Genomic DNA, 25000 nt, shown 5'->3' on the forward strand with positions numbered 1-25000 from the left:
CCGTAATGTACAACATGCGGGCAGAGTCGTAAGCCCATTGAAACTCATAAAGTTGAATGGTTCATTGCATCAATATCAATGTTTCTTTGTTACATTTGTTCCCTTTTGCTTTACTTTAATAACGGTACTTGTTTCCATTCTTATTCATTCGAACTATAATTATAGCTTCAAAATGGTTTGCTGATTCTTTGGTACGTTTCAGGTAACGTTTCAGGTAACGTTTCAGGTAACGTTTCAGGTAACATTTCAGGTAACATTTCAGGTAACGTTTCAGGTAACGTTTCAGGTAACGTTTCAGGTAACGTTTCAGGTAACGTTTCTATCAGCGAATGCCCACAATCCGGAGGACAAGCACAAAGACAAGGACACATTCCTGATGACGGTCAACCAGTATATTTTACGTGTGAAAATATCCCTATCAATGAAGCAGTCTTTTGGATCCTGAGACCAAACAGTACTGTGACATTATCGCTTAAATGTGATCCACCCAGTCAGCCGTGCAACCCAAACAACAAAGACTTCAAAGTGTCCAGAAGCAACGAGACAAGTGTGCTGACCGTCGTTCACAACCACCAGAGGTGGCTTGTAACCGGCACTGTGATCTGCTCTGTTGGCGATGACACATCTAACGTGTATTATACGTGCAACGTGACATTCGCCTGTAAGTATTTAAAAAGCGATTAGCAATTTTGATGATAAGATAGTACCACGAAACTTGACGGACTCAGATCTTGTCAATTCATTTATCATTCATATTTATATTTTTTGACTTGTTGAGTGATTGATTGATTTGATGGTTTATTGTCGGATTAATTGATTGGTGGGCGAATTGATGAATTGATGGACACGTGACATGTGAGTCAAAATAAGCTAACTGAGTTTATTGTGTTGCTATGGTTCTTTCTTTAAAACAAGACTGTTTATGCACAAGTAGTTTATAGTGTTTCTGCCATTTTTTGGCAACGGCAGTGACAACGCATGGTACAGCAACTACAGGTAAGCATCCATGGTAACATTACGTGTGTGTGTGTGTGTGTGTGTGTGTGTGTATGTGTGTGTGTGTGTCTCTGTGTGTGTGTGTGTTTGTGTGTGTGTGCGTGCGTGTGTGTGTTTTTGTGTGTGTGTGTGTGTGTTTTTGTGTGTGTGTGTGTGTGTGTGTGTGTGTTTATGTGTGTGTGTGTGTGTGTGTGTGTGTGTGTGTGTGTGTGTGTGTTTGTCTTTCAGGCTGTTTTTCTGACTGTGTCCTTGTTGGTCTGTCTGTCTGCCTGATGAGAATTGAAAAATAGGTAAGAGACACCTTTAGAAAGTCAAGTATAAAATGACTCAGAGGAAAGCAAAAGGGTTTACTCGACTTCACTGAAGAGGGTAACGTCACGCAGTTGCATGGTTATCTTGAAGTTTCTTTTAAGTATGTGCATTTTCGTAATATAGAGTGTTTCTGCCCCGTCTAGATCATAAATACAAGCGCACACTAACAGGAAGTAACTTTCGCCTGGATTGAACTTGTTTTCACACACACACACACACAAACACACATATACACACACACACACACACACACATACACACACACACACACACACACGCACACACACATACACACACACACACACACACACACACACACACACACACGGTAAAACCATGTTTTATGTGTTCTATTTGTCCTAGTGCTCTCGACATCATCAACTGCTGGAGAACGTTTGGAGTAGAACACAGCAAATTGTTTTTAAATAATTCACAACTCCAGATACAGATCACACCTTAAATATCAATCAATCAATCAATCGATGAGTCTTATATCGCGCATATTCCGTGGGTACAGTTCTAGGCGCTCTGCAGTGATGCCGTGTGAGATGAAATTTTATACGGCCAGTAGATTGCAGCCATTTCGGCGCATATTTACCTTTCACGGCCTATTATTCCAAGTCACACGGGTATAGGTAGACAATTATTAACTGTGCCTAAGCAATTTTGCCAGGAAAGACCCTTTTGTCAATCGTGGGATCTTTAACGTGCACACCCAATGTAGTGTACACGGGGGGAGGTTCGGACACCGAAGAGAGTCTGCACACAAAGTTGACTCTGTGAAATAAATTTCCGCCGAACCTGGGATCGAACTCACGCTGAAAGCGGTCAACTGAATACAAATCCAGCGCGCTACCAACTGAGCTATATGCGCTTAAGTTTCTGTTAAAACCGTTTTGTCTGTTAACTGCTTTCTACATAATTTTCTTTTTCTCTTTTCCTACCTTTTGTAAACCCTGTTTCATCCACATCATCTCCTAATGGACCAAGCCGAGGTATCCTTTTTCTGTCTGGACGCGTGTGGTTGGGAATGCGTACATTCGTTTTGTTCTCTGTCTCTCTCTCTTTCTCTGTCCCACTGTATCTATGTCTGTCTGTCTGTATTTCAGCCTGTTAGTCAGCAAGTCAATCAATCTGTCTGTCTGTATGCCTGTCTTTCTGTCTGTCTGTGCCTGTCTCTCTCTCTCTCTCTCTCTCTCTCTCTCTCTCTCTCTCTCTCACGCTGAGTGTGTGTGTGTGTGTCTGTGTGTGTGTGTGTGGATGTGGATGTGTGTGCGTACGTGCGTGCGTGTGTGTGTGTGTGTGTGTGGGTGTATATAATGTGTGTGTGTGTGCGGGTGTGTATAATGTGTGTGTGTGTGTGTGTGTGTGTGTGTGTGTGTGTGTGTGTGTGTGTAAGTGTGTGCGTGCATGCTTGCTTACACTTGGTTTGTTTGTTTGATTCTCTGTTGTTTTGTTCGTTTGTTTGAATTCGTCTCAATTTGTGTGCACCAAATACCACCCCCCCCCTCCCCCACTGTGATCACGCATTTTGAGTTAAACAACGCTCGGAAGCCTTTAATGCATTCTTTGACTGTTGTTCATTTTTCGAACGGTATTTAAACCAATTGCTTGTTGCCGCAGTTAACTTTGTAATTTTCATGTTTATCTTCTCAAACAGTATACCGTAGATATGCTTTCGCGGATTGACGTTGAATCTGGTTGTGTCTTCTTTAGGTTCCACGTCGATTTCTTCAGCTACTCCTCAGACACCAACAGGAGGTAGTAAAATACTTTAAATGAACTTGTGCATGTGTGTATGTGTGTAAGTGTGTGTGTGTGTGTGTGTGTGTGTGTGTGTGTGTGTGTATGTGTGTGTGTGAGTGTGTGTGTGTGTTTGTGTGTGTGTGTGTCGATGTGTGTGTGTGTGTGTGTGTGTGTGTGTGTGTGTGTGTGTGTGTGTGTGTGTGTGTGTGTGTGTGTTAATTTCCCTATGTGTACATGTTTCTAGATTATATTCTTAGTTGGCACAACATAGAAGGCAGCTGAGTAGCATGGCCGGAAAAGTTAGCTGTTTTCATTAAAAAAAAAATAATAAAATAACAAACGGTAAGGCCAAGACAATTGTGAGCCGGGCGAAGAGGGACACACTTGTTAGCATATACACTTGAGTCGAGCGTTTGACAATGCCTGAGCCTTACGGCGGGTGTAACTTACGCCTCTTGGTATCAATCTGCCTTAGAGATGAGGACGGCAGTTGACCAGATGGCCAGAATAGTGCGCTGCATTGTCCTGCATAGAACTACGGCGCGTCTGTCGCGACGGTGCCTGAGCTAAACATTGGCGGGCACTGCTCACAACCCGGCACACGGCACTGTAAACATTCCCCGTCCCTTCACCTCTCTCGCCACCATCCGCCCTACCCTTGGTCTCATGCCTGCATAGTAAAAACAAAAAGAGAAAGACAGAAATGGTTTTATTACCAGACATAATATCACCAAGTATAACAAGTATAGGGTTGCGTTTGGGATTTGACGTTGGGGACGCTGCAATAATTATATGACAAGTCGACTATCAAGTATATTTTCTGTGACTTTGTATGAGTTTAATATATCTTCATCTTCTCAGGGATTAAACAGGAGTTCCCATTTTTGTTTAGTTTTTTTTCTGAACGCTACTTCCAAAAGTTGGGTCTTTTTGTGCATTAAGAAATACACGCAGGGATTCCTTTGTATTCTACTACATGTACTCAGTGGGGTTCTAGCTCGATCTTTGTCTACCGGTACTGCGTTTAAAAAGTGCTTTTGGAATCAACTTTGTAATCCGTAACAAACTGCAGGGAAAAAACGTTGGGAAAATGATAAAACAATTGTATTTTATTTCTTTAGTACAAACTTCGACTGATGGAGAAGGAAACGAAGGTATCACTGTGCGCGCCTTCGTGAGCGAGGCTGGTACTACATATTGTTCATACGAAATGACAAACACAGGTTACAAGCGATAACGCGCAAAAGTACTGGTTTATTATTTTACATCTGACACTAGGGATCAGTAATGTATAGATATATAGTTACAGTACCACGTAATGCGATACTACGTATTGCGATACTACGTATTGCGGTAAAAAACTTATGGACAGAAAGAAAAAGAGAAAAGAAAACAAATTATTAGACATGGCAAAAGTATCAAATGCATTAACAAGACACGAGAAGTAAAAACAAGAAAAATAAACAATCACAAGACAGGCAAAGACAAACAGACAAGAAAGTTACAATTACCACACACTCGTTGGTTAGTCCTTCAACAACAATAAAGAGTTACGTTCTGTACGTTCAACAACAATAAAGAATTACGTTCCGTACGTTCAACAATACCATAAGCACTAAGAATACTCAAGAAACTTAGCATACATACGTTTAAAACCAAAATGGCTACTTTCAGAAAAATACAAAACGTTGACTCATCAGGCCAGGAATACAAAGCAAACTGTCATACCAAAAAAGTCTAACGACAACGTTCCTGCGTTAATCAAAGTCACAAACAAGATATTTACTCATCCACTTTCCCTCAATAACGTTACAAGAAATAAGCCCGTTTACAAACGATCACCACAGACCGCAAGCTTCTTTTACCTAAATTCTTTTAACGTAAGGCTGAAAAAGTCGGAGAAAACGTTTCACTTCGAACTTCGTTAACCACAGAACACAAGTTATCATTATAAACATTAGCGACTTTCTAGCGTCTACAAAACATTGCTGTACGTTCACAACACTAGAACAGTTGAACACACAATAAAGAAACACTACAACAAGTCAGACTTTCAACTCACGTTATACATAAACAACTCACAAAGTCATTACAAAATGGCGACCAAAACACAACACAAACAAGTAACGACAAAATTACCTTATGCGCTGTGTGGGTTGACCAGCAGTACCAAAACGTGTTGCCTCACAAACGAAGGGCACAAAACGATTCACACTTGAGAAACAACTGTCTCCAAGAACATTACGTTGACGTTAAAACATAAGAAACACTCCGTTGGTTCACTTGCTAACCTTCATACGTTTACATCAAAACCAAACGCTTCCTAAAACCCTCAGATCGACTGACGAGACAGGAGTCAAGCAGCGGTATTTATGGAAACAAAAACCTAACATGGAATAGTTATTCAAAAGTCAAAGGTCACCGGATTGACCAACCAACAACATTCCTAAGACAGAATCGGGTGAAACTACTATTTTACAACCAATCAGTAACCGATCACGCACTCCGTGCATGCTCAAAACTTAAAACGGTATATTTAACAGAAAGAAGACAAGGAACTAGCTGACATCACAAAGCTAAAAACACGTGAGTCACACGTATTCTAAAACTTGCAACGCAGATTCGCAGGGCTCACCTCAAAATCAAAACACGGAAAAGAGCACGTGAATCTCACGGTGTTCTAGAACTAAACGACGCAGTTTGTGACACTCCGACCAAAACCAGGTCACAACAACTGAACAAGGAGCACGTGAATCTCACGTAAAAATATTAACGCTCCACAAAACGGGTCACAACAAGGTGCCACGATAAAAACACGGTTTACTTCTTTTTACATCGTGCAATGACTTGAGCAAACGTAATTACAACAAAAAGTAGGTGAATGCATGCCACATCGGCATGCACACTCCCACCGGAAATTATATTAATATAATTTACTTCAAAAAACCTTTGTACAAACACATTCCTTATATCAAAAGAAGAATAACGCAGATTTAGACATTTCAAATTTACAACTCAAAACCATTGTGTTGCAAAACATTTACACAGCAATATTACGGTTCAATCATTTTCAGTGTTTCAACACATCTCGTTTCAACTAAATGCCGTTAGTCATTTACTCGACGGCATAAAAAGAACGCACCACTTAAAACATAAATGTCCGTTACATCATCTGGTATAAAAACAAACTGCAACAATCTACAACTGTCAAATTGGAAACACACTCCAAAGTTCAATGTTCTTTCAGTTCGCTTACACAGCTTTGTCTTTGTGATTTTCACGATCTACTAACACAGTCATTTTGTGAATAGGTCGCTCTAATATGCGACTATCACCAGTGGGACGGCCGTGATTGTCTAGAGCCTTTGTTCCAACATGCACTTTCACTCGTCTGACCAGTCCATCAGATCCCGGCATCACTTCGACTACACGAGCCATGCACCACTCTGATCTGCACAAGTTCTGGTCATGCAAGACAACAACATCTCCCACCTGTACGTTTGCCTGGGGACGTTGCCAGACACGACGTTTCTGCAAAAGTGAAAGGTACTGGCTCTTCCATAGCAGCCAGAATTCGTCTGCCATCCGCTGGACACAGCGCCAACGTTTCCTGGCGTACAGGTCTGGATCTTCAAACACACCAGGGGGCGGAAGGATGGCACCTGACTTCATGGTGAGGACGTGGTTGGGGGTCAAAGGGCGTGGTCCATCTGCCGATTCCAATGACTCGACAGACAGTGGTCGACTGTTCACGATGGCCATCACCTCGTATAGGAACGTACGAAGTGATGAGGTAGTGAGACGCTGGCCTGATCTTCTGAGAAGACCATTCAGGATGCTGCGTATCGTCCGGATCTGACGCTCCCAAACGCCACCCATGTGACTAGCTGCAGGGGGGTTGAACTTGAACTCACATTTGCTTTCCAGCATCTTTGATGTCAGTCGTTCAGAGTCCATCTCTTTCCATGCCAGTTTGAACTCATTGCATGCACCTACAAAGTTCGTTCCTTTGTCACACCGAATGCGTGATATGTTTCCTCGCATGGAGACAACAATGCGTAGGGCGTTGATGAAGGAATCACTTGACATGTCATCCAGGGTTTCAATGTGGATTGCCCTAGAGGCAAAATACGTCACGATCAGCCCGTACAAGATTAATGTCATGAACTTGACGCAGTCATCACGGTACCCTTGTTTTTTCTGGCGTTTCAGGCCCTTCAGATGCTTGACTGCGGCACCTCTGTTGTCGGGGAGGGACGGTTTCTCTGGTCGAAATGGTAAGGGCATCTCGTAGTGACCAGCTTCGTTGATCTTCACGTTTTCCTTCACGATCTTCGCAAACTTTACATCGTCCTGGGACATGGATCCTGAGTCACTTGCAAAGTCTCTTTCCATAACATGTAATGGGTCAGTACACGAGACTTCGTCCACCTGTACCTTGTAGACGTGAGCTACACGTTCTTCTTCCCTCGATCCTGGCTTGACGATGACGCGCATGGACGAGGCTATGCCATCAAAGGCGACGGAATGCGGTGCCTTGCCGACGATGCTCCAACCTAACTTAGTCTCTACTGCGAATGGCAGTCCTTGGACAACGTTTAGGGGCATGAGGGCTTCAGCGCAGTCGTAGCCAATGAGGAGGCCTGCTTCGCAGTCAGGGTACAAGGGGGGCAGTTTAGGAGACAGGTGTTGGAGATGTGGGTAAGCTTTGACAGTCTCTGAGGTGGGGATATGAGTGGGGTCAACGGTCAGATAAGGTCGTGAGATGGCAGAAGGGAGCCTGACAAACTCACAGGAGGTAGGAGAGCGGACACGCAATCCAGAGTACTTCCTGCCGGAGACCACAGCATTGTCCTCAGTCAGTGTGGAGACCCTGAGTGTAGTCGGCTGCGATTTGGCTTTAACTTCTTCAGCCACTGACTGCACTACAAAAGTGGCGTTGGACATAGTGTCCAGTAGTGCGTACGTCAGCACTTCTACGTTGGGGTTAGAGTCACTGGAAACGAGAACGGGAACGATCATAGACGTGAAACCGATGCTGTTTTCCTCGCTGGCCTTAAGAGCAGACACCGTAGGGGTCGACGATGACAGTGGCTCTTGAACGTCAGCAGCAGAGGTACGGTAATTGTTCTTGTGTTCACTCGCCCCTTTGTTTTCACTCATACTGTTCTGATACTTGAAATTGTCATCATGAAGACAAGTGGGATGAGCCTTCTTGCACTTCTTGCACGTCTGTTTCTGCATACATTGACGGCTCTGGTGATCCTTACTTCTGAGACATCCGTAGCAGATACGGTTCTTGAACAGAAAATCTCGTATCTCAACCAGAGGCTTCACTATGAGTTCCTTACATGTCCCAGCGTCATGGTCCGGAAGTTGACAGTGCAGACATGCGGTGACATCCTCTGTCAGGGTTGACAAGTTCGTTGTGAACTTTCTTGGTGTACCCGATGCACTTGTCAGGCCGAAAACAGGGTCGTTAGAAATGTCTGCTTCGAGAGTAACGAACGACACGAGTTCATTGAACAGAGGATACCTCTTCTTTTCAACCTTAGTTCGAGCAACTGTTCTAGACCATCTGTGACTCATCCAGTCTGGGAGCTTTCCGACGATCTTCCGTAGGTACTGGGCATCATCCAGGATGCTCAGTCCACCAACTTCCTGGGCAGCAACGGAACATTGCTGCAAGAAATCGGCCAGACTTCTGAGTCCCTTGGGATCCTTGCTTTTGACTGGGGTCCATTCGTCCAGCTTGGTCCGGAAAGCTTGCGAAACGACGTATGAGTTGCCGAACCGATTTTCCAGCACTTCCATGGCTCTCTCGTAGGCATCACCTTCTCTCAGCAGAAAGAAGCCGGTCACGGCCTCCTTTGCTTGACCTCCGATGTACCGTTGCAGATACAATAACTTCTCACTGCTGGTTATGTTCTGTCTCTCGATGAGGAACGAAAACGACGACCTCCAAATTGGATATTGGAGAGGGTCACCAACAAAAATGCACGGCTCCTGCATCGGCAAACGGTTGATCATCAGAGCGTCTGATAGGGTTTTGGCGAGAGAGTCCATAGGAGTGTCCTGCTTGGCAGGAGTAGCAAGTGGACGTTGGTAGTACGCAGACGGGGGGTAGGAGACAAATGGACGATCTGCATGACATTCCTTGTCAAAGTTCATGTACGCAGGGGGCCTTGCGTTTTCGTTTCCCCAAATAACTTTGGGGGTGGTCTGATGTGGGTCCAGGAATGTGGGCACGAAAGGCTCTGGTTTGGGATGTAGGTGGGTATCATAGGGGAAACAGGGTGGGGTAACTTGAAAACGTCTGTGGTCCATGCGTTGGTGACGTTCTTCTGGGAAGTAGGTGTGTCGTTCTTGCGTCTCATCACCTTCCCTTGTCTCTGGTAGGTGATAGGACCAACCTGTGTGGTCGAGATCAGGCGGGCGAGAGCCTGTGACGCTTGTCGTTGAGTGTCCAACGTTGTGCAGAGGCGGCTGACCAGCGTACGCACCGAGAGGGTGCTGCAGTGTGGTCAGCAGCGCTGTAGGCCGCATGGAGGATGTAGTTGCAGCCGTCGTGTAGTTGGGTGTGAAGGGCTCCTGACGGACGAAAGGAGCGCTCGTTCCGGCGTGATGGGGGGCGTTGACATCCTCTCTACGTTGAGGTCCGTACGCCTCATAGGTGGCGTTGTTGGTAGTAGCGGCGCTTGTAGAGGCGCTGACTCCAACGACGAGGTCCACGACAGGTAACGCGTGCTGTCGTGGCTCAGTCGTTGTGGTTCCTGCGACGAAGTTGGTGACAGCAGCGTTGACAGTAGAGATGTCACGGGTGCTGGCGGCGTTGCAGACAGGAACAGACGTGACGTCCAAGGCTGGCTGGTGTGTCCCTTGATCAGCAATGAAGGCAGCTTGGCAGACAGGAACAGACGCGGCGTCCAAGGCTGGCTGGTGTGTCCCTTGGTCAGCAATGACGGCAGCACCTGTCCCTATTCCTATCGCTGTTTGTTCATTGTTTAGAGGAGGGGCTACAAGACTATACAAGGGAACGAAAGGACGAGGGTGGAACCTAGTGTTCAACAAATCAACTGACGGTAGATCAGGGAGATCCTGCTGAACGGATTCACCTTGTTCCAATACTTGTAACATAGCTTGTTGTTCTCTTAAGCTAATTTTCAATTCGGTGGACTGAATTTGTCTCAAAGCCTTTTTCTGTTTAATATCTTCAAGAGCTGCTTCAGCTGCGTCTTCGGCCTGTCTAGCTGCTGTTCTCTCAGCTTCCTTAGCCTGCCTAGCTGCTTCTTTAGCCTGCCTATCTGCTTCTTCGGTCTGCCTAGCTGCTGTTCTCTCAGCATCCTTTTGTTGTAACAGGTCCAGTTCACTAAGCTGAGCTTCTTTAATAGCGTCACCTTCCACTTTAATGGCCAGGGTCGCAGCCTCTAGTTTAAGAGCCAATTTAGTGTCTTCAGAGCTAACACTTCCAGAACGGAGCGACTCGGCGCGAGAAGCTGCTGGCTGCCTAATCTCCTGCGACCTGACTTGTGGCTAGCTGACTTGTGGATGGCTGACGTAACGCTAGCTGCTTTATGGCTGGCAGTCTTAACACTGGCTAACTTGTGGGTGGATGACCCAACGCTAGGTGTAACACTGCTATGCCTGGAAGTAGGCTCTTTAGCCACCTGCACACTAGTCGTTTGTCTGACAAGAGCTTGATCAATGTCAAACATAATGTTCTGAACTGTTCTCTGAACATCATCCCAACTTTCCTGAATGGTTTCACCGCTACCAATACTACGAAGACCTTTCTCTATGTCACCAAGATCCTTGTACATGCTCAAAACAATTTGTTTCTGACTGGTTAACGACTCTTGATTAGGAGTTTCTTGGTTAAGCTCTGTTACTACCTCACCGATTGCTCGTTCCAAGAATGTTCGTTGTCTTGCAAAGTTTCTAGTTTTGATCTCAATCTGGTAATCTCTACCTTTTTCAGTAGGCTTAATGTCACGCCTAGGCCTTTGAGAATGTTCATCTTCATCGCCGTTAATGTCATAACCTGAAGCTTCCAATGGTTTATCTGCTGGAATCTCCTCCATTACAATGTTCGCTTATTCAAAAGCACTAAAAACCTACATAAGGTTTATCTGTTTAAAAAGTAAAATGAATCGATCTGAGGGTCGTTTGGGATAATACACAAAAGTCACAAAAAATGCGCCGGATACGGAGTAGGAAGATCTCTAACCGACAAGTTGATCTATGTCGAACTATGGTTCACTAACACAGTGACAGGTAACAATAAAGTCTTTTGCTGGTTATCAACAGCTACGTTTACGTTCATTGAGCATCAATAACAACAGTTCTTTACATTCACTTGGCTGGACTTCAGCTAAGTTTGTTTACTTTAGCTAAAGTTCTTTCACTGGGCGTCAGCAGCTAAGTTTTTTACTGTGCGCGCCTTCGTGAGCGAGGCTGGTACTACATATTGTTCATACGAAATGACAAACACAGGTTACAAGCGATAACGCGCAAAAGTACTGGTTTATTATTTTACATCTGACACTAGGGATCAGTAATGTATAGATATATAGTTACAGTACCACGTAATGCGATACTACGTATTGCGATACTACGTATTGCGGTAAAAAACTTATGGACAGAAAGAAAAAGAGAAAAGAAAACAAATTATTAGACATGGCAAAAGTATCAAATGCATTAACAAGACACGAGAAGTAAAAACAAGAAAAATAAACAATCACAAGACAGGCAAAGACAAACAGACAAGAAAGTTACAATTACCACACACTCGTTGGTTAGTCCTTCAACAACAATAAAGAGTTACGTTCTGTACGTTCAACAACAATAAAGAATTACGTTCCGTACGTTCAACAATACCATAAGCACTAAGAATACTCAAGAAACTTAGCATACATACGTTTAAAACCAAAATGGCTACTTTCAGAAAAATACAAAACGTTGACTCATCAGGCCAGGAATACAAAGCAAACTGTCATACCAAAAAAGTCTAACGACAACGTTCCTGCGTTAATCAAAGTCACAAACAAGATATTTACTCATCCACTTTCCCTCAATAACGTTACAAGAAATAAGCCCGTTTACAAACGATCACCACAGACCGCAAGCTTCTTTTACCTAAATTCTTTTAACGTAAGGCTGAAAAAGTCGGAGAAAACGTTTCACTTCGAACTTCGTTAACCACAGAACACAAGTTATCATTATAAACATTAGCGACTTTCTAGCGTCTACAAAACATTGCTGTACGTTCACAACACTAGAACAGTTGAACACACAATAAAGAAACACTACAACAAGTCAGACTTTCAACTCACGTTATACATAAACAACTCACAAAGTCATTACAAAATGGCGACCAAAACACAACACAAACAAGTAACGACAAAATTACCTTATGCGCTGTGTGGGTTGACCAGCAGTACCAAAACGTGTTGCCTCACAAACGAAGGGCACAAAACGATTCACACTTGAGAAACAACTGTCTCCAAGAACATTACGTTGACGTTAAAACATAAGAAACACTCCGTTGGTTCACTTGCTAACCTTCATACGTTTACATCAAAACCAAACGCTTCCTAAAACCCTCAGATCGACTGACGAGACAGGAGTCAAGCAGCGGTATTTATGGAAACAAAAACCTAACATGGAATAGTTATTCAAAAGTCAAAGGTCACCGGATTGACCAACCAACAACATTCCTAAGACAGAATCGGGTGAAACTACTATTTTACAACCAATCAGTAACCGATCACGCACTCCGTGCATGCTCAAAACTTAAAACGGTATATTTAACAGAAAGAAGACAAGGAACTAGCTGACATCACAAAGCTAAAAACACGTGAGTCACACGTATTCTAAAACTTGCAACGCAGATTCGCAGGGCTCACCTCAAAATCAAAACACGGAAAAGAGCACGTGAATCTCACGGTGTTCTAGAACTAAACGACGCAGTTTGTGACACTCCGACCAAAACCAGGTCACAACAACTGAACAAGGAGCACGTGAATCTCACGTAAAAATATTAACGCTCCACAAAACGGGTCACAACAAGGTGCCACGATAAAAACACGGTTTACTTCTTTTTACATCGTGCAATGACTTGAGCAAACGTAATTACAACAAAAAGTAGGTGAATGCATGCCACATCGGCATGCACAATCACTTTTATTATTTTGTGCCGATAGTATCCTGACGTCCAAAAGAAACGCGAAAAACAGTGTCTGGTGTCATTTATTGCCTTATAAAAAAATCGTACAAAAATTCAAATGTCATTATTATTGTCCAATTTTTGGTAGAGTAGAACACTGACTTATGGTCCATAACACAGTAAGGTTGCGGAGACGATGCGTTATTAGCGCTTAACAGAACAGTCAATAGCGTGTGTGGCCCCCATTAGCATCGATGACGGTCTGGCATCGGCGGTGCATTGAGCGGACCAACGTGTTGCTGGCTTGCCTGGAAATGTTGGTCAAGGCCTGCCGGACGGCCCGATCAAGATCAGCGACAGTTGTGGGCCTTGGGACCACCCTGTTGAGCTGTGTCTGGAGCAAGTCCCAAAATTGCTCAATAGGGTTCATGTCAGGAGATAACGCTGGCCAAGGCATCACCTGGATGCCTGAGCGGTGCAGGAGATCCTGAGTGGCCCTGGCGGTGTGGGGGCGCGCGTTGTCGTGCTGGAAAACCCAGTTTCCATGGGCTTGAAAAAAGGGCAGCACATGAGGGTGCAACACCTGATCCATATAGCGCTGCGCTGTTACGCCCTTTCCGGATCCAGGACCCAGGCCTTGGAAGATGACGGGACCTAGCACCTGGTTGTAGCCGATGGCGCCCCACACAGTTGTCAGCATAGCGGTAACCACTTTTTCTCCATACCCGAACACGCCCGTCGGCATGGTCAATGCATACACGGCTTTCATCGCTGAAAAGCACGTTCTGCCAGCGAACATTGATCCAATTGAGGTGGCCTTGCCCCCAATGCAGGCGTGCCTGTCTATGGCGCACGGTGAGGACGGGTCCCCTGGCTGGACGGCAGTTCCTCAGCCCCCTGAAGCGCAGTCGCCGGCTGGCCGTTTGCCTAGAAATGGGTGCCTGGTGTGTCCCTATAACAGTTCTGGCTGTTTCTGCAGCTGTTCTGAAGGGATGTGCAACATGGCTGCGGAAAATGTGCCGATCTTGCCTTGGCGTTGTCACTCGGGGTCTGCCGCTTCGCTCGGCATCAACAGTAGAGCCAGTTATCACAAACCGCTGCAGGAGACGATAAATGGTGATATGTGACATTGGAAAGTCGCAGCCACGGCTTCCGGCGTGTCCCCAGCCTCCAGACGTCCAATGGTTCTCTCGCGTTCAGCAGAAGTGAGTCTTGGCATGGTGATAGCGTCGAATGAGGGACTGATGAAACCTGTAACTTTGTGCCATTTTTATCCTCGAGTGACAGTGCACACCACTCACTGATCAGCTGTTGTGCTTTTCTTGCACGTGCAGCTGAACTGCACAAGAAAAATGTCTCAGCTAACTCGGGCTTTACGTGGATTGCAAGTGCCCTGATGCGGTAACATTCACAATACACCTTCCTCAGACATCGGTCTTGATATACTGGCTGCCAAAAATAACGCAACTTTTGTTAATCCAGAAACAAATTATTGGTAAAATAAATAATAGTTTTCGCGTTTCTTTTGGACGTCAGTATATATGAAATCGCAATGTCTGCCTTTTGACTCCCTAGAACATTAATGTATAGTTTAGGTTAACAGTATTCAAAATGAGGTCGTTAGGTCATACACTGACGTAGCTGCTATGATGTATGCCTGTTGAGCTTAATACTTTCTTTCAAATTTATTTTGCCATATTCTTTAAAGGACCCCAACAGGCTCTTTTTAAGGTCAGCTAAAGCAGTTGGGGTTGATTTAATGATATAGGTAAGCATCTAAAGATGCAAAAACCGAACAGTAAACCACAAGTTTTGTGTTGCATCAGTCTGATTTTACACAAAATGCATGCTCAAAAAGCGGCCAAATTCGTCTGCTACGCGAGACTTCAAAATCCCCGCGGTGGCAAGCCGTTGGCTGTGACGTCACAAGCAGGAATCGGAAGCGAAAGTAGCGACGCTCGGTCTGCGTCTTTGCTGCAGCCGTGGATGCGCGCGTACTCCCGACATCATTCCGAGAGAGTGTGCTGCTGCCGTATGTTCGGAGTTGCAAAAAAAGGACCCAGGTTTGAGTTTTCATTTGTTTCCATCCGACTCAAGGCTCAAGCAGAAATGGACTGTGAAAATGAATCGGCTGGACCCCCCCCCCCCCCAAAAAAAAAAAAAAAAAAAAAAAACCGACAACAACAACATCAACAACAACAACAACAACAACAACAACACCAACAACAACAACAACAACAACAACAACACTATTGTTGACAAACCAGCGAAACTACATCAACAATAACAACAACAACAACAACACCATTGTTGAGAAACCAGCGAAACTTTCTTTATTTGGTGTTTAACGTCGTTTTCAACCACGAAGGGTTATATCGCGACGGGGAAAGGGGGAAGATGGGATAGACCCACTTGTCAATTGTTTCTTGTTCACAAAAGCACTAATCAAAATATTGCTCCAGCTAGGGGCTTGCAACGTAGTACAATATATTACCTTACTGGGAGAATGCAAGTTTCCAGTACAAAGGACTTAACATCTCTTACATACTGCTTGACTAAAACCTTCCCCCTAACCCGCGGGGGGGGGGGGGGGGGGGACCAGCGAAACTACATCAACAATAACAACAACAACAACAACCCCAACAACAACAACCACAACAGCATTGTTGAGAAACCAGCGAAACTGTATCAACAGTCACAAAAACAACAAAAACCACAACACAGTACAACATTGGGCAACAACTACAACAACTACAACGACGACAACAACACTGACAACAACTCAAAAACCAAGAACAACTGCAATGTCAACAACACCACCAACAACAGCTTTACACTGATGAACAGTAGGTGGAACACGATTGATTTGACACGTAACAACCTTGATTTCATCTACGATGACAACAACAACATCAACTCAAATTCGAGAACATAATTATACGTCTTCAACAACATAACCAACAACAAATCCGATAGAACTTCAACTACAATCTCAACAGTGATCATGGGCTGCCTCTGGCAGACATTTGACTTTTCCCTCGTAAACTTTGTGCCTCAAACCTGACTAAGAGGATACAACTCTACATTAATCCCCGATTATTAACCCAGATAGATGGGACACTTCCGTCTCAACTCGGACGCCGCAGTAAGAACGATCTCCAGCAACAGACGCTGATACGGTACAGCTATACCTGCTCGCTCCTAAGCCACTCCCCCAGCCTGTATGTCTACACACTGACACCAATTAAACCTCCAACTGAGCTGTTAACCCGTGATTTGTAAAAATGTAAACATATTTTACAAATTACGTCAAACCTAAAACCGCGATTTGTAAAAATGTAAAAATAAAAAAAAATAACATTCATTTCTGTATTCAGCCTATTGTCCCATCGCTGGGAAATTCGGATCGCTTCCTCCCAGTGGAAAGCTAGCAGCTACTCCAAAGTCAAGGGATCCATTAGATTTGTTTTTCATTCTTTTTTTCATTTCTTAATTGTTCTATATCGCTGGCGAATTCGGATCGCTTCCTCCCAGTGAAAAGCTAGCAGCAACAGAGTCGCGCTTGTGGTCCAAGTTGTGGAATGTGTCCAAGTTGTGGAATGTGTCCAAGTTGTGGAATGTGTCCAAGATGTGGAATGTGTCAAAGTTGTGGAATGTGTCCAAGTTGTGGAATGTGTCCAAGTTGTGGTATGTGTCCAATATGTGGTAATGTTTCCAAGTTGTGGTATGTGTCCAAGTTGTGGTATGTGTCCAAGTTGTGGTATGTGTCCAAGTTGTGGTATGTGTCCAAGATGTGGTAATGTTTCCAAGATGTGGTAATGTGTCCAAGTGGTGGTATGTGTCCAAGTTGTGGTATGTGTCCAAGATGTGGTATGTGTCCAAGTTGGGGTATGTGTCCAAGTTGTGGTATGTGTCCAAGATGTGGAATGTGTCCAAGTTGGGGTATGTGTCCAAGTTGTGATATGTGTCCAAGATGTGGAATGTGTCCAAGATGTGGTATGTGTCCAAGTTGTGGTATGCGTCTAAGATGTGGTATGTGTCCAAGTTGTGGTATGTGTCCAAGTTGTGGTATGCGTCTAAGATGTGGTATGTGTCCAAGATGGGGTATGTGTCCAAGTGTTAGGAAACGCTACCGTTGCTGAGCTTTGGTTCAGTTTTGTGTGTTGCATGTAGTTGACTTATTTGTACTTTGTGGGAAAGTATCGATATTATATTTTGTAAACATAATATTTATGCGTGGACGAGAATGCAGGTGAACTTTCTAGTCCTGTCAAAACAAGTTGTTTACCATGCTGTTTTAGTCGTGAGTTCGTGGCGTTCGTTCGGATTAAGTGTGTCGGCGCTTTTGATGTACGTCAGAGAGAATGTCGCTAGTTTAGTCCATGCACGGCTCGTATAATGTAGTTGTATCGTGTTCGGTCTGGAATATTCTCGAGATTGAGTATTTACTATATATGCCAGCGCGATTTGAATGTTAAAAAAGCTTCTATTTGAGTTCTGCTACGATGTGCAGTTGTATGTATGGAATGCTAAATAAATCCTCGAACTCAATTTGACGAGTTGTTTTCTGTTGCTGCGAAGACGGGCGACGTAGAATAAAAGAACACAACTATACGACGTTTGAGAACTTGTGGCAATCTCAAGTGTCGTGTAACACCAAGACGTGGTAATGTGTCGAAGTTGTGGTATGTGTCCAAGTTGTGGAATGTGATGGGACAATAAAGAAAAAAACAATCTAATAGATTCATTGACTTTGGGGTAGCACGACTCTGTTGTTGCTAGCTTTGCACTGGGAGGAAGCGACACGAATGTCCCAGCGATGGGAAGATAAAGAAAAGAGAAAAAATTCCATAGATCCCTTGACTTTGGGGTAGCGCGACTCTGTTGTTGCTAGCTTTCCACTGGGAGGAAGTGACCCGAATTTCCCAGCGACGGGACAATCTAGTAATCAAAAATCAAAAATCAAAACATCAACAGTCGCGCTACCCCAAAAGTCAAGGGATTTTTTTTGTGCCTTGACTTTGGAGATGACAAGAAAATATCGGGAGCAATAACGTGATTTGTAAAAAAAAAATACAAATCACGGGGGGCGCAGACCCTTGATTTTAACCCCCAGGCTCAAAACTGTAAGGTTCAGCAGCTAACGTTTCTTCCATGAATACTGCTTTTGACGTCATCAGAATTTTTACACAGAATTCACCACTTCCCTACTCTCGCGGACGTTCGCGATACAGTGGCCGCCAGATCGGAACGCGAAAACGCTTCGCTTCAGCCACGAAATGTGTCGGATTATGGCCCAAAACGATTCCGAAATAAACTAAACCCTGTGAGGGAAGGTGAGAAAACAATTTCCTACGGCATGCATATGTCTGGTTAACCTAAGTCACTCCAAAACGCAAATGAACGCGTTTTTGACACCAAAAACAGCCTGTTATGGTCCTTTCAGTGAGTTTACAACTAGATTACTTCTGATTTTACCAAACACCATATAAATGGAAAATATATGTATTTTGTAAGTCAAACAGTTAGTTGGTTATTTAGCTTGAGTAAGTTATTAAATGTTTTAAGTTGAATAGTAAGTTCGTTTTCTGGTTGACTTCAAGCTTGCTTGCTTGCTTGGCTTGATGAGTGGTCGGTTGGTATGAATGAGGGGTAGGTGGTGGGTGGCTTGTATGTTGGCCACATTCACACAAAGCACATGTTTTGTTTTCTTTAGAAAAGGACGATGGTGTTCCGATTGCAGCCATTGGTGGTGGTGCTGCAGCCTTTCTTGTCATCATCATCATCATCATTGTTGTGGTGGTGGTCGTCAGACGCAGGATACGCCAGAAAAAGGCTCACGCTGACAATAACGGTAAGAGTGACTTCTTGTTTACTGCATATTCTTTAATCATAATCAAATGAGAACAAGCTCTGAAGGCAACGTACATCTGATAAACAGAGAAACGCGAGCGCTCCTCTAACAGACAACAGTTAGGGAGATTTGTGTGGAAAATGAAGGAGAGATTGTCAGCTGTTCGTTCATGCGTCTTATTTTCTCGGTTGCCAAGAGATTGGTTCTGCCGATTTGCTTGTATACAAGTGCGCAACTAGCGATTCATAATTATAGAATATGTTGTTGCTTTTTACTGTTCAGCATTCTTTGTGTTTGAAGATCGATTGTCTTGAGTGTGATTGGTTTAATAATAATAATATAATAATAAATGAGCATTTATATAGCGCAACATCATAACTTTACAATTATGCTCTTTGCGCTTGACACATTTAAAATTAAAACACAGTTATACAAGCATTTACATCTACATTCATAGTCAACAACGCTTAATTAAAAGCATACACCTTCAAACATACATTACAAAAGATTCTTCCACTAACTAAGTAATAAAAACATGAATAAAATAGGTGGTGAAAAATTACTAAAACAACAAATAACACTACATGTAGCCTACTGATGGACTGAGAAAACAAAATCAGGGGTTGTATTTCCTGTTTTCATTACTAATGTACGTTTCTGCTAACCCCTTAGTGGGATATTCAATTTTAGTTAGCAAAACCCCACAGACTATTTCACATTTGATTTTGGTATGTTCCCAGTATTAGAAGAGCACGTGAACCCGATGTACGGCAGTGGAGACGAACCAGACACAACGTCACCTTCCAGTTCTAAACCATCCGGCATCGCCCTGAGAATCCCTACCGACACCAGCAACAACGATAACAACGCCGCTACTCTTGAAGATGCTGACAACGCGTTTGACGCCGGCTACTCTTCGATGGCGTATGGGGAACAGCAAACCGCATCGCTCTCGTCTGCAGCAAGTCCTGGTGGAGAGTCTTCACAGAACACTGCCAGCCAGTCGGACTTCCCAACAAATACTACAACCCCGGTCGTCGTTACTGATGCCGACCTCTACACTTCAGTTGATGGCATGGAACAGGAGCAAAGTTCAGGACCCGTACAAGACCATGCTGGGGAATATTCAACAGAAGGAAGTCCCAAGAGTTCTTCAACAGCTGCGCCCAGCGGGGATGTGTACGCCGTGGTTCAGAAGTCAGGACCAGGGGTTCAGAGTGCCTCTGCCACCACCACTGTGTCACCTAGCAACCCTGGAGACAGCGCTGACGGTGCTGACGCCTTCGTTGACATGTCAAGATCAAGTGCTCCGGCTTCTTCTGCCAGCAAGGCTACGCCCGGTGGCCCTGTTTCCGACAACGCAGACAACACGTACGCTGTCGTGAACAAAAGCTCATCGCAGGGTAAAGGTACCGGTGCTTCCGATTCTCCCAACTCAAGTAACAGCACCCAGCAAGCTCCATCGGGGGATGTGTACGCTCAGGTTGATAAGAGTTCCAAACGGAACGGATCCACTCCTGAACATGACGAAGAAGGACAGAGTAATGTGTATGCTCAAGTGGACAAGACATCCAAGGGAAACAACTCAACTCCTGTGCAGCAAACCCAGGCACAAGATCAGAAACCTAAACCTGGAATCAAACCTAAGCCTGCTCTCAAACCCAAACCTTCTTCCAATGTCTAGCTTCTGCCAATGAAAAGTTTATGGACAAAATGGCATGCCTTCCACGATCTATTTTGATATTCATTTAAAATGTGAATAGCTACCGTCGTTATTCCTGTGCTGAAAAGCATAACCTGTAAGTTGTTTCGGGTTCAAAACAAATGGATAAAGCATTTGGTCATTTATGGAACTGAAACCTGCTGAGCGTGATTCTGAGGACAATCAAAAAACATGTCTTGACGTTATCCATGGCAACTAACTTGTCGAGTATCTGTAATTCATTTGATTGATATTATCAGAAAAGCAGTATAGCTTTGATTTTGGTGCTTTGATTGGTGACTGAACAAGATTCAGCAGTAGATCTGTGTTTGTCGATTGTGAAAACTCATGGTGGTTTGTTTCCGTTGTATTTATTCCCTGTTGACGTAATGTGCCCTGTTAAGATCGCGTTGAACAATGTCGATTTTTTGTTCTCTCTCTTGTATGTGTAAGGTTTGCCTGCTGGGCTATAATCTTTAGTGTCAAAAAAATCATGTTGCAAGTGTATAAATATGCGAGAACTACTCTATACTCTTGGTTTGTGTGTAAAATATATTTGTCCATTCACCATTAAATGTACTTGCTTGTTATGTTGAACAATGATTTACATAAATTCATGTAGAGTTTGCTAAAGTGTATATTGTACAAACAATGTCATACTCGCTGATCTCATAGGACAAAACGCGAAGATGAAGATAAAATAATTGTTCTTTTCTTCTGAGAACAGTTAGACTTGAGATTGACTCAAAGCATTCTTTTAAACACCGGCACGGTTGGCCTAGTGGTAAGGCGTCCGCCCCGTGATCGGGAGGTCGTGGGTTCGAACCCCGGCCGGGTCATACCTAAGACTTTAAAATTGGCAATCTAGTGGCTGCTCCGCCTGACGTCTGGCATTATGGGGTGAGTGCCAGGACTGGTTGGTCCGGTGTCAGAATAATGTGACTGGGTGAGACATGAAGCCTGTGCTGCGACTTCTGTCTTGTGTGTGGCGCACGTTATATGTCAAAGCAGCACCGCCCTGATATGGCCCATCGTGGTCGGCTGGGCGTTAAGCAAACAAACAAACAAAAATTGTTTCTTTTAAACGTAAAAATAATGTTACCCACACACTTATGAAGAGGGTCATGTCACATAAAAACCGAGAGAGAAAAATCCGGTGGAAATAACTGTTGTGTATATACTGTAAGCCTTCACACCTCCAAAATATTGCTGTGTATATTTTTGGTTTTCATCTCTGTTTGTTGGGAGAATTTCAATTATTTATTTTGCATTTATTGATTGTAGGATTATTGAGCATTTATTTATCTAATGTATAAACAGTTTTGCTCCACATATTGTTCACATTCAGAAATGGAAGTACGTGTGTGTGTGTGTGTGTGTGTGTGTGTGTGTTGAGTGTGTGTGTGTGTGTGTGTGTGCGTGTGTGTGTGTGTTTGTATGTGTGTGTGTGCGTATGTGTGTGTGAGTATGTGTATGTTTATGTGTGTGTGTGTGTGTGTGTTTGTATGTGTGTGTGTGTGCGTATGTGTTTGTGAGTATGTGTATGATTGTGTGTGTGTGTGTGTGTGTGTGTGTGTGTGTGTGTAGGTGTCTATACGGGAACCTAGGTGTTTGGGCAGGAACATATAGATGGTTTTTCCGGAACTTTGGAGGGAACCTTAGAACATGTTGCAGGATTTTCGGGAAGGTTCCAGGGAACTCTCCAACATTTTCTGAACCAAGACAGGTTCCCATAAAAGTACCAACAAATTTATGCAAATTTTATGAAATCGCAGTTATCTCCCTTTGACTAAGGTAAATATTTTCGCATTGGCACCAGTCTGTGCCCTTCAACTCGTCACTGTGTTGCCTTCTCTCTCTCTTGTTTGAGTTTGATTTTATTTTTATTTAACTTTTGATTTGAACTTAGTTTGTTTTTATTTGAATTTTTTAAATTTAAATTTTTTTATTTGATTTTATTTTGCCTTGTTTAATGTTTTTTGTTTGATTTTTTATTTGATAATTTTAATAGTGTTTTTGTTTGTTATTTTATTTGATTTGAATTTTGTTTGTTTGTTGACATTTTAGATTCTATTTTCATCTCCCTCGGGAGAAATTTCGGGCAGCCCTCTCAACGAAGGCAAACTCGCAACTTTGGAGTGCACCAGACCCAACCTAGTTAACATTATATTTTTTTTAGAATATTTTTGAGGGGGAGGGGGGGGGGGCAGACCGGAGAACCTGGAGTAAAGCCCCAAAATGTGGCCCGAGTTGAAAATGAAATAAAATTGTATTATTATCTCTCTATCTCTTAATGGAAACAAGAAGCGAAGTCTGTTAGCACATTGCGCTGGTTCGAATCTCGGATTGGGGAGGCAATATAATGTTGCTCCATAACTGAAAACTGGTTCGCTGTTGTCAGTATTTTTTTTAAAGGTTAACTGCTTTATTATTCCTCTTTCAGAGTTTTTTTATTACCCAAATACCTGCATGTATCTTTCTTTCTTTATTTATTTGGTGTTTAACGTCGTTTTCAACCTGCATGTATCACATTCATATTGTTGCATATTAAATTATTAAACCATGTTCTCAAACATGCATACATAAGGCGATGTTTTCGTATTTAGATAGACATAGAACAGAAGATGTAATTTGGAAAAATACTAAAATAAAGGAATGAGAACAAGCAGGGGCGGATCAGTTGCTTTGTAAGGGGGGGGGGGGGGGGTGCACTTTGAGTCGAAAGTGAATGTGATGGGCGCGAAGCGCCCGAATTTGCTAGGGGGATCCGGGGGCATGCCCCCCCGAAAAAAATGTTTGGCCCAAAGAAGCAAAATGGTGCCATCTGGTGCCATTTGAACTTAGAAATGGTCATAGAATCAGCTTTCCATTTTTTTTTACATTTTTATTTTCGGGGGGGGGGGGGGGGGCACGTGCCCCCTGTGCCCCCCTCCTCGTCCGCCCCTGACAAGCATGGGTGTAAAGGAGTAGGAATGAGAGACAAAGAGAGCAATTTGGTATAAGAACAATCTTGTTCCTATGCAACTAAAGAAGTTGTGGCAGTTTAAAAACGGTCATTATGGACTAAGCAGTACTTGAATAAATTCATTATAATTTCCAAGAGAGATAACTCATGATATAGTGTGTTTTACCTGCCCTTGTATAATTGTTAGTAGTTTGGGTGCGACCTGATAGGTATTTGTGTGTGAACACTTGCCCAGTGTCCTAAATATTGGTGTTTGTGTGTGACTTTGTAGTAGTTTGTGTCCGACCTTAGGTAGTTGTGTCTTAACTATTGGTGTTTGTGTGTGACTTTGTAGTAGTTTGGGTCCGACCCTAGGTAGTTGTGTCCTAACGATTGGTGTTGATAATAATAATAATGATAATAATAATAATAATAATAATAAATGAGCATTTATATAGCGCAACATCTGTCACGTTTCAATATATCACTTAAGGTGATTATGAACCGGTTAATTACTACTAATTAACTAACCACACCACGATCCACTCTCGCAGGCATACAATTAAATAGAGTCAACAAAAGTATAAGTTTCCGACGCCTGTTTATGTATAAACTCTCCACCTCCCTCGAGCCTTCACTCAAAATATGTTCCTTTTACGTTCTCAACACGTAAAAAAACCAGTGTTCACTGACAAAATGCCAGTAGTATATCGAAAATTATAGTAACACGCTGAACCCGTGTAAATATAGTTAAATGCGAATGTTCTGTTCGAAAAGCTCTAGTTCGTGCAGGTGTCACACACCCCACGTTGTCACTACTCCAATGAAATCACAGATACGAAAAGACAACGGTGGTCAACGGGGTGCGTACGACATGGTGCACTTAGCTTTATCTCTGCTGCTGCTGCTTAGCCGGTATGCTGGTTAGTCGGTTCGCTGGTTAGCCGGTTCGCTGGTTAGCCGGTTCGCTGGTTAGCCGGTCCGCTGGTTAGCCGGTCCGCTGGTTAGCCGGTCTCCTGGTTAGCCGGTCTCCTGGTTAGCGTAGCTTCAACAGGTCCCGCCAAAGTCAGCCGTGCAGATGTTACAGGAACGTAACGAAACGAAACGAAACGAAGGCTGCAAACAGAAAGCATCGGTGCACTAAACATGTCAGCTACCCCTCACCCACCACCTTTAAACATGTCATCTTTAAATATCTCATCGAGCACGTGGGCCTGCACAAAACGGACTTTTTACAACAACAAAACAGTCATTTTCCGTCCTTCTCTCCCTATCTGCAAA

General features: G+C 43.6%; 2 protein-coding genes across 3 annotated transcripts in view; one reads left to right on the forward strand and one right to left on the reverse strand.

Annotated features, from left to right (window-relative positions):
• The window catches only part of LOC138973851 (uncharacterized), a 146934-nt gene that overhangs the window by 22177 nt on the left and 99757 nt on the right, over positions 1–25000 (reverse strand). The window lies entirely within an intron of this gene.
• LOC138973849 (osteocalcin 2-like) lies at positions 2900–22100 on the forward strand. Of its 2 annotated transcripts, none has more exons than XM_070346560.1 (3): positions 2900–3069; positions 18936–19073; positions 19814–22100. In XM_070346560.1, the coding sequence occupies exon 3, from the start codon at positions 19837–19839 to the stop codon at positions 20755–20757; it is 921 nt and encodes a 306-aa protein (XP_070202661.1). In that variant the 5' UTR covers positions 2900–3069; positions 18936–19073; positions 19814–19836; the 3' UTR covers positions 20758–22100. The 2 variants fall into 2 exon arrangements, with proteins under 2 accessions (XP_070202661.1, XP_070202659.1); XM_070346558.1 differs by lacking the exon at positions 2900–3069 and adding an exon at positions 3361–4208.

The sequence above is a fragment of the Littorina saxatilis genome, linkage group LG8 (genome assembly GCF_037325665.1).
Source record: "Littorina saxatilis isolate snail1 linkage group LG8, US_GU_Lsax_2.0, whole genome shotgun sequence".
Classification (NCBI taxonomy): domain Eukaryota; kingdom Metazoa; phylum Mollusca; class Gastropoda; order Littorinimorpha; family Littorinidae; genus Littorina; species Littorina saxatilis.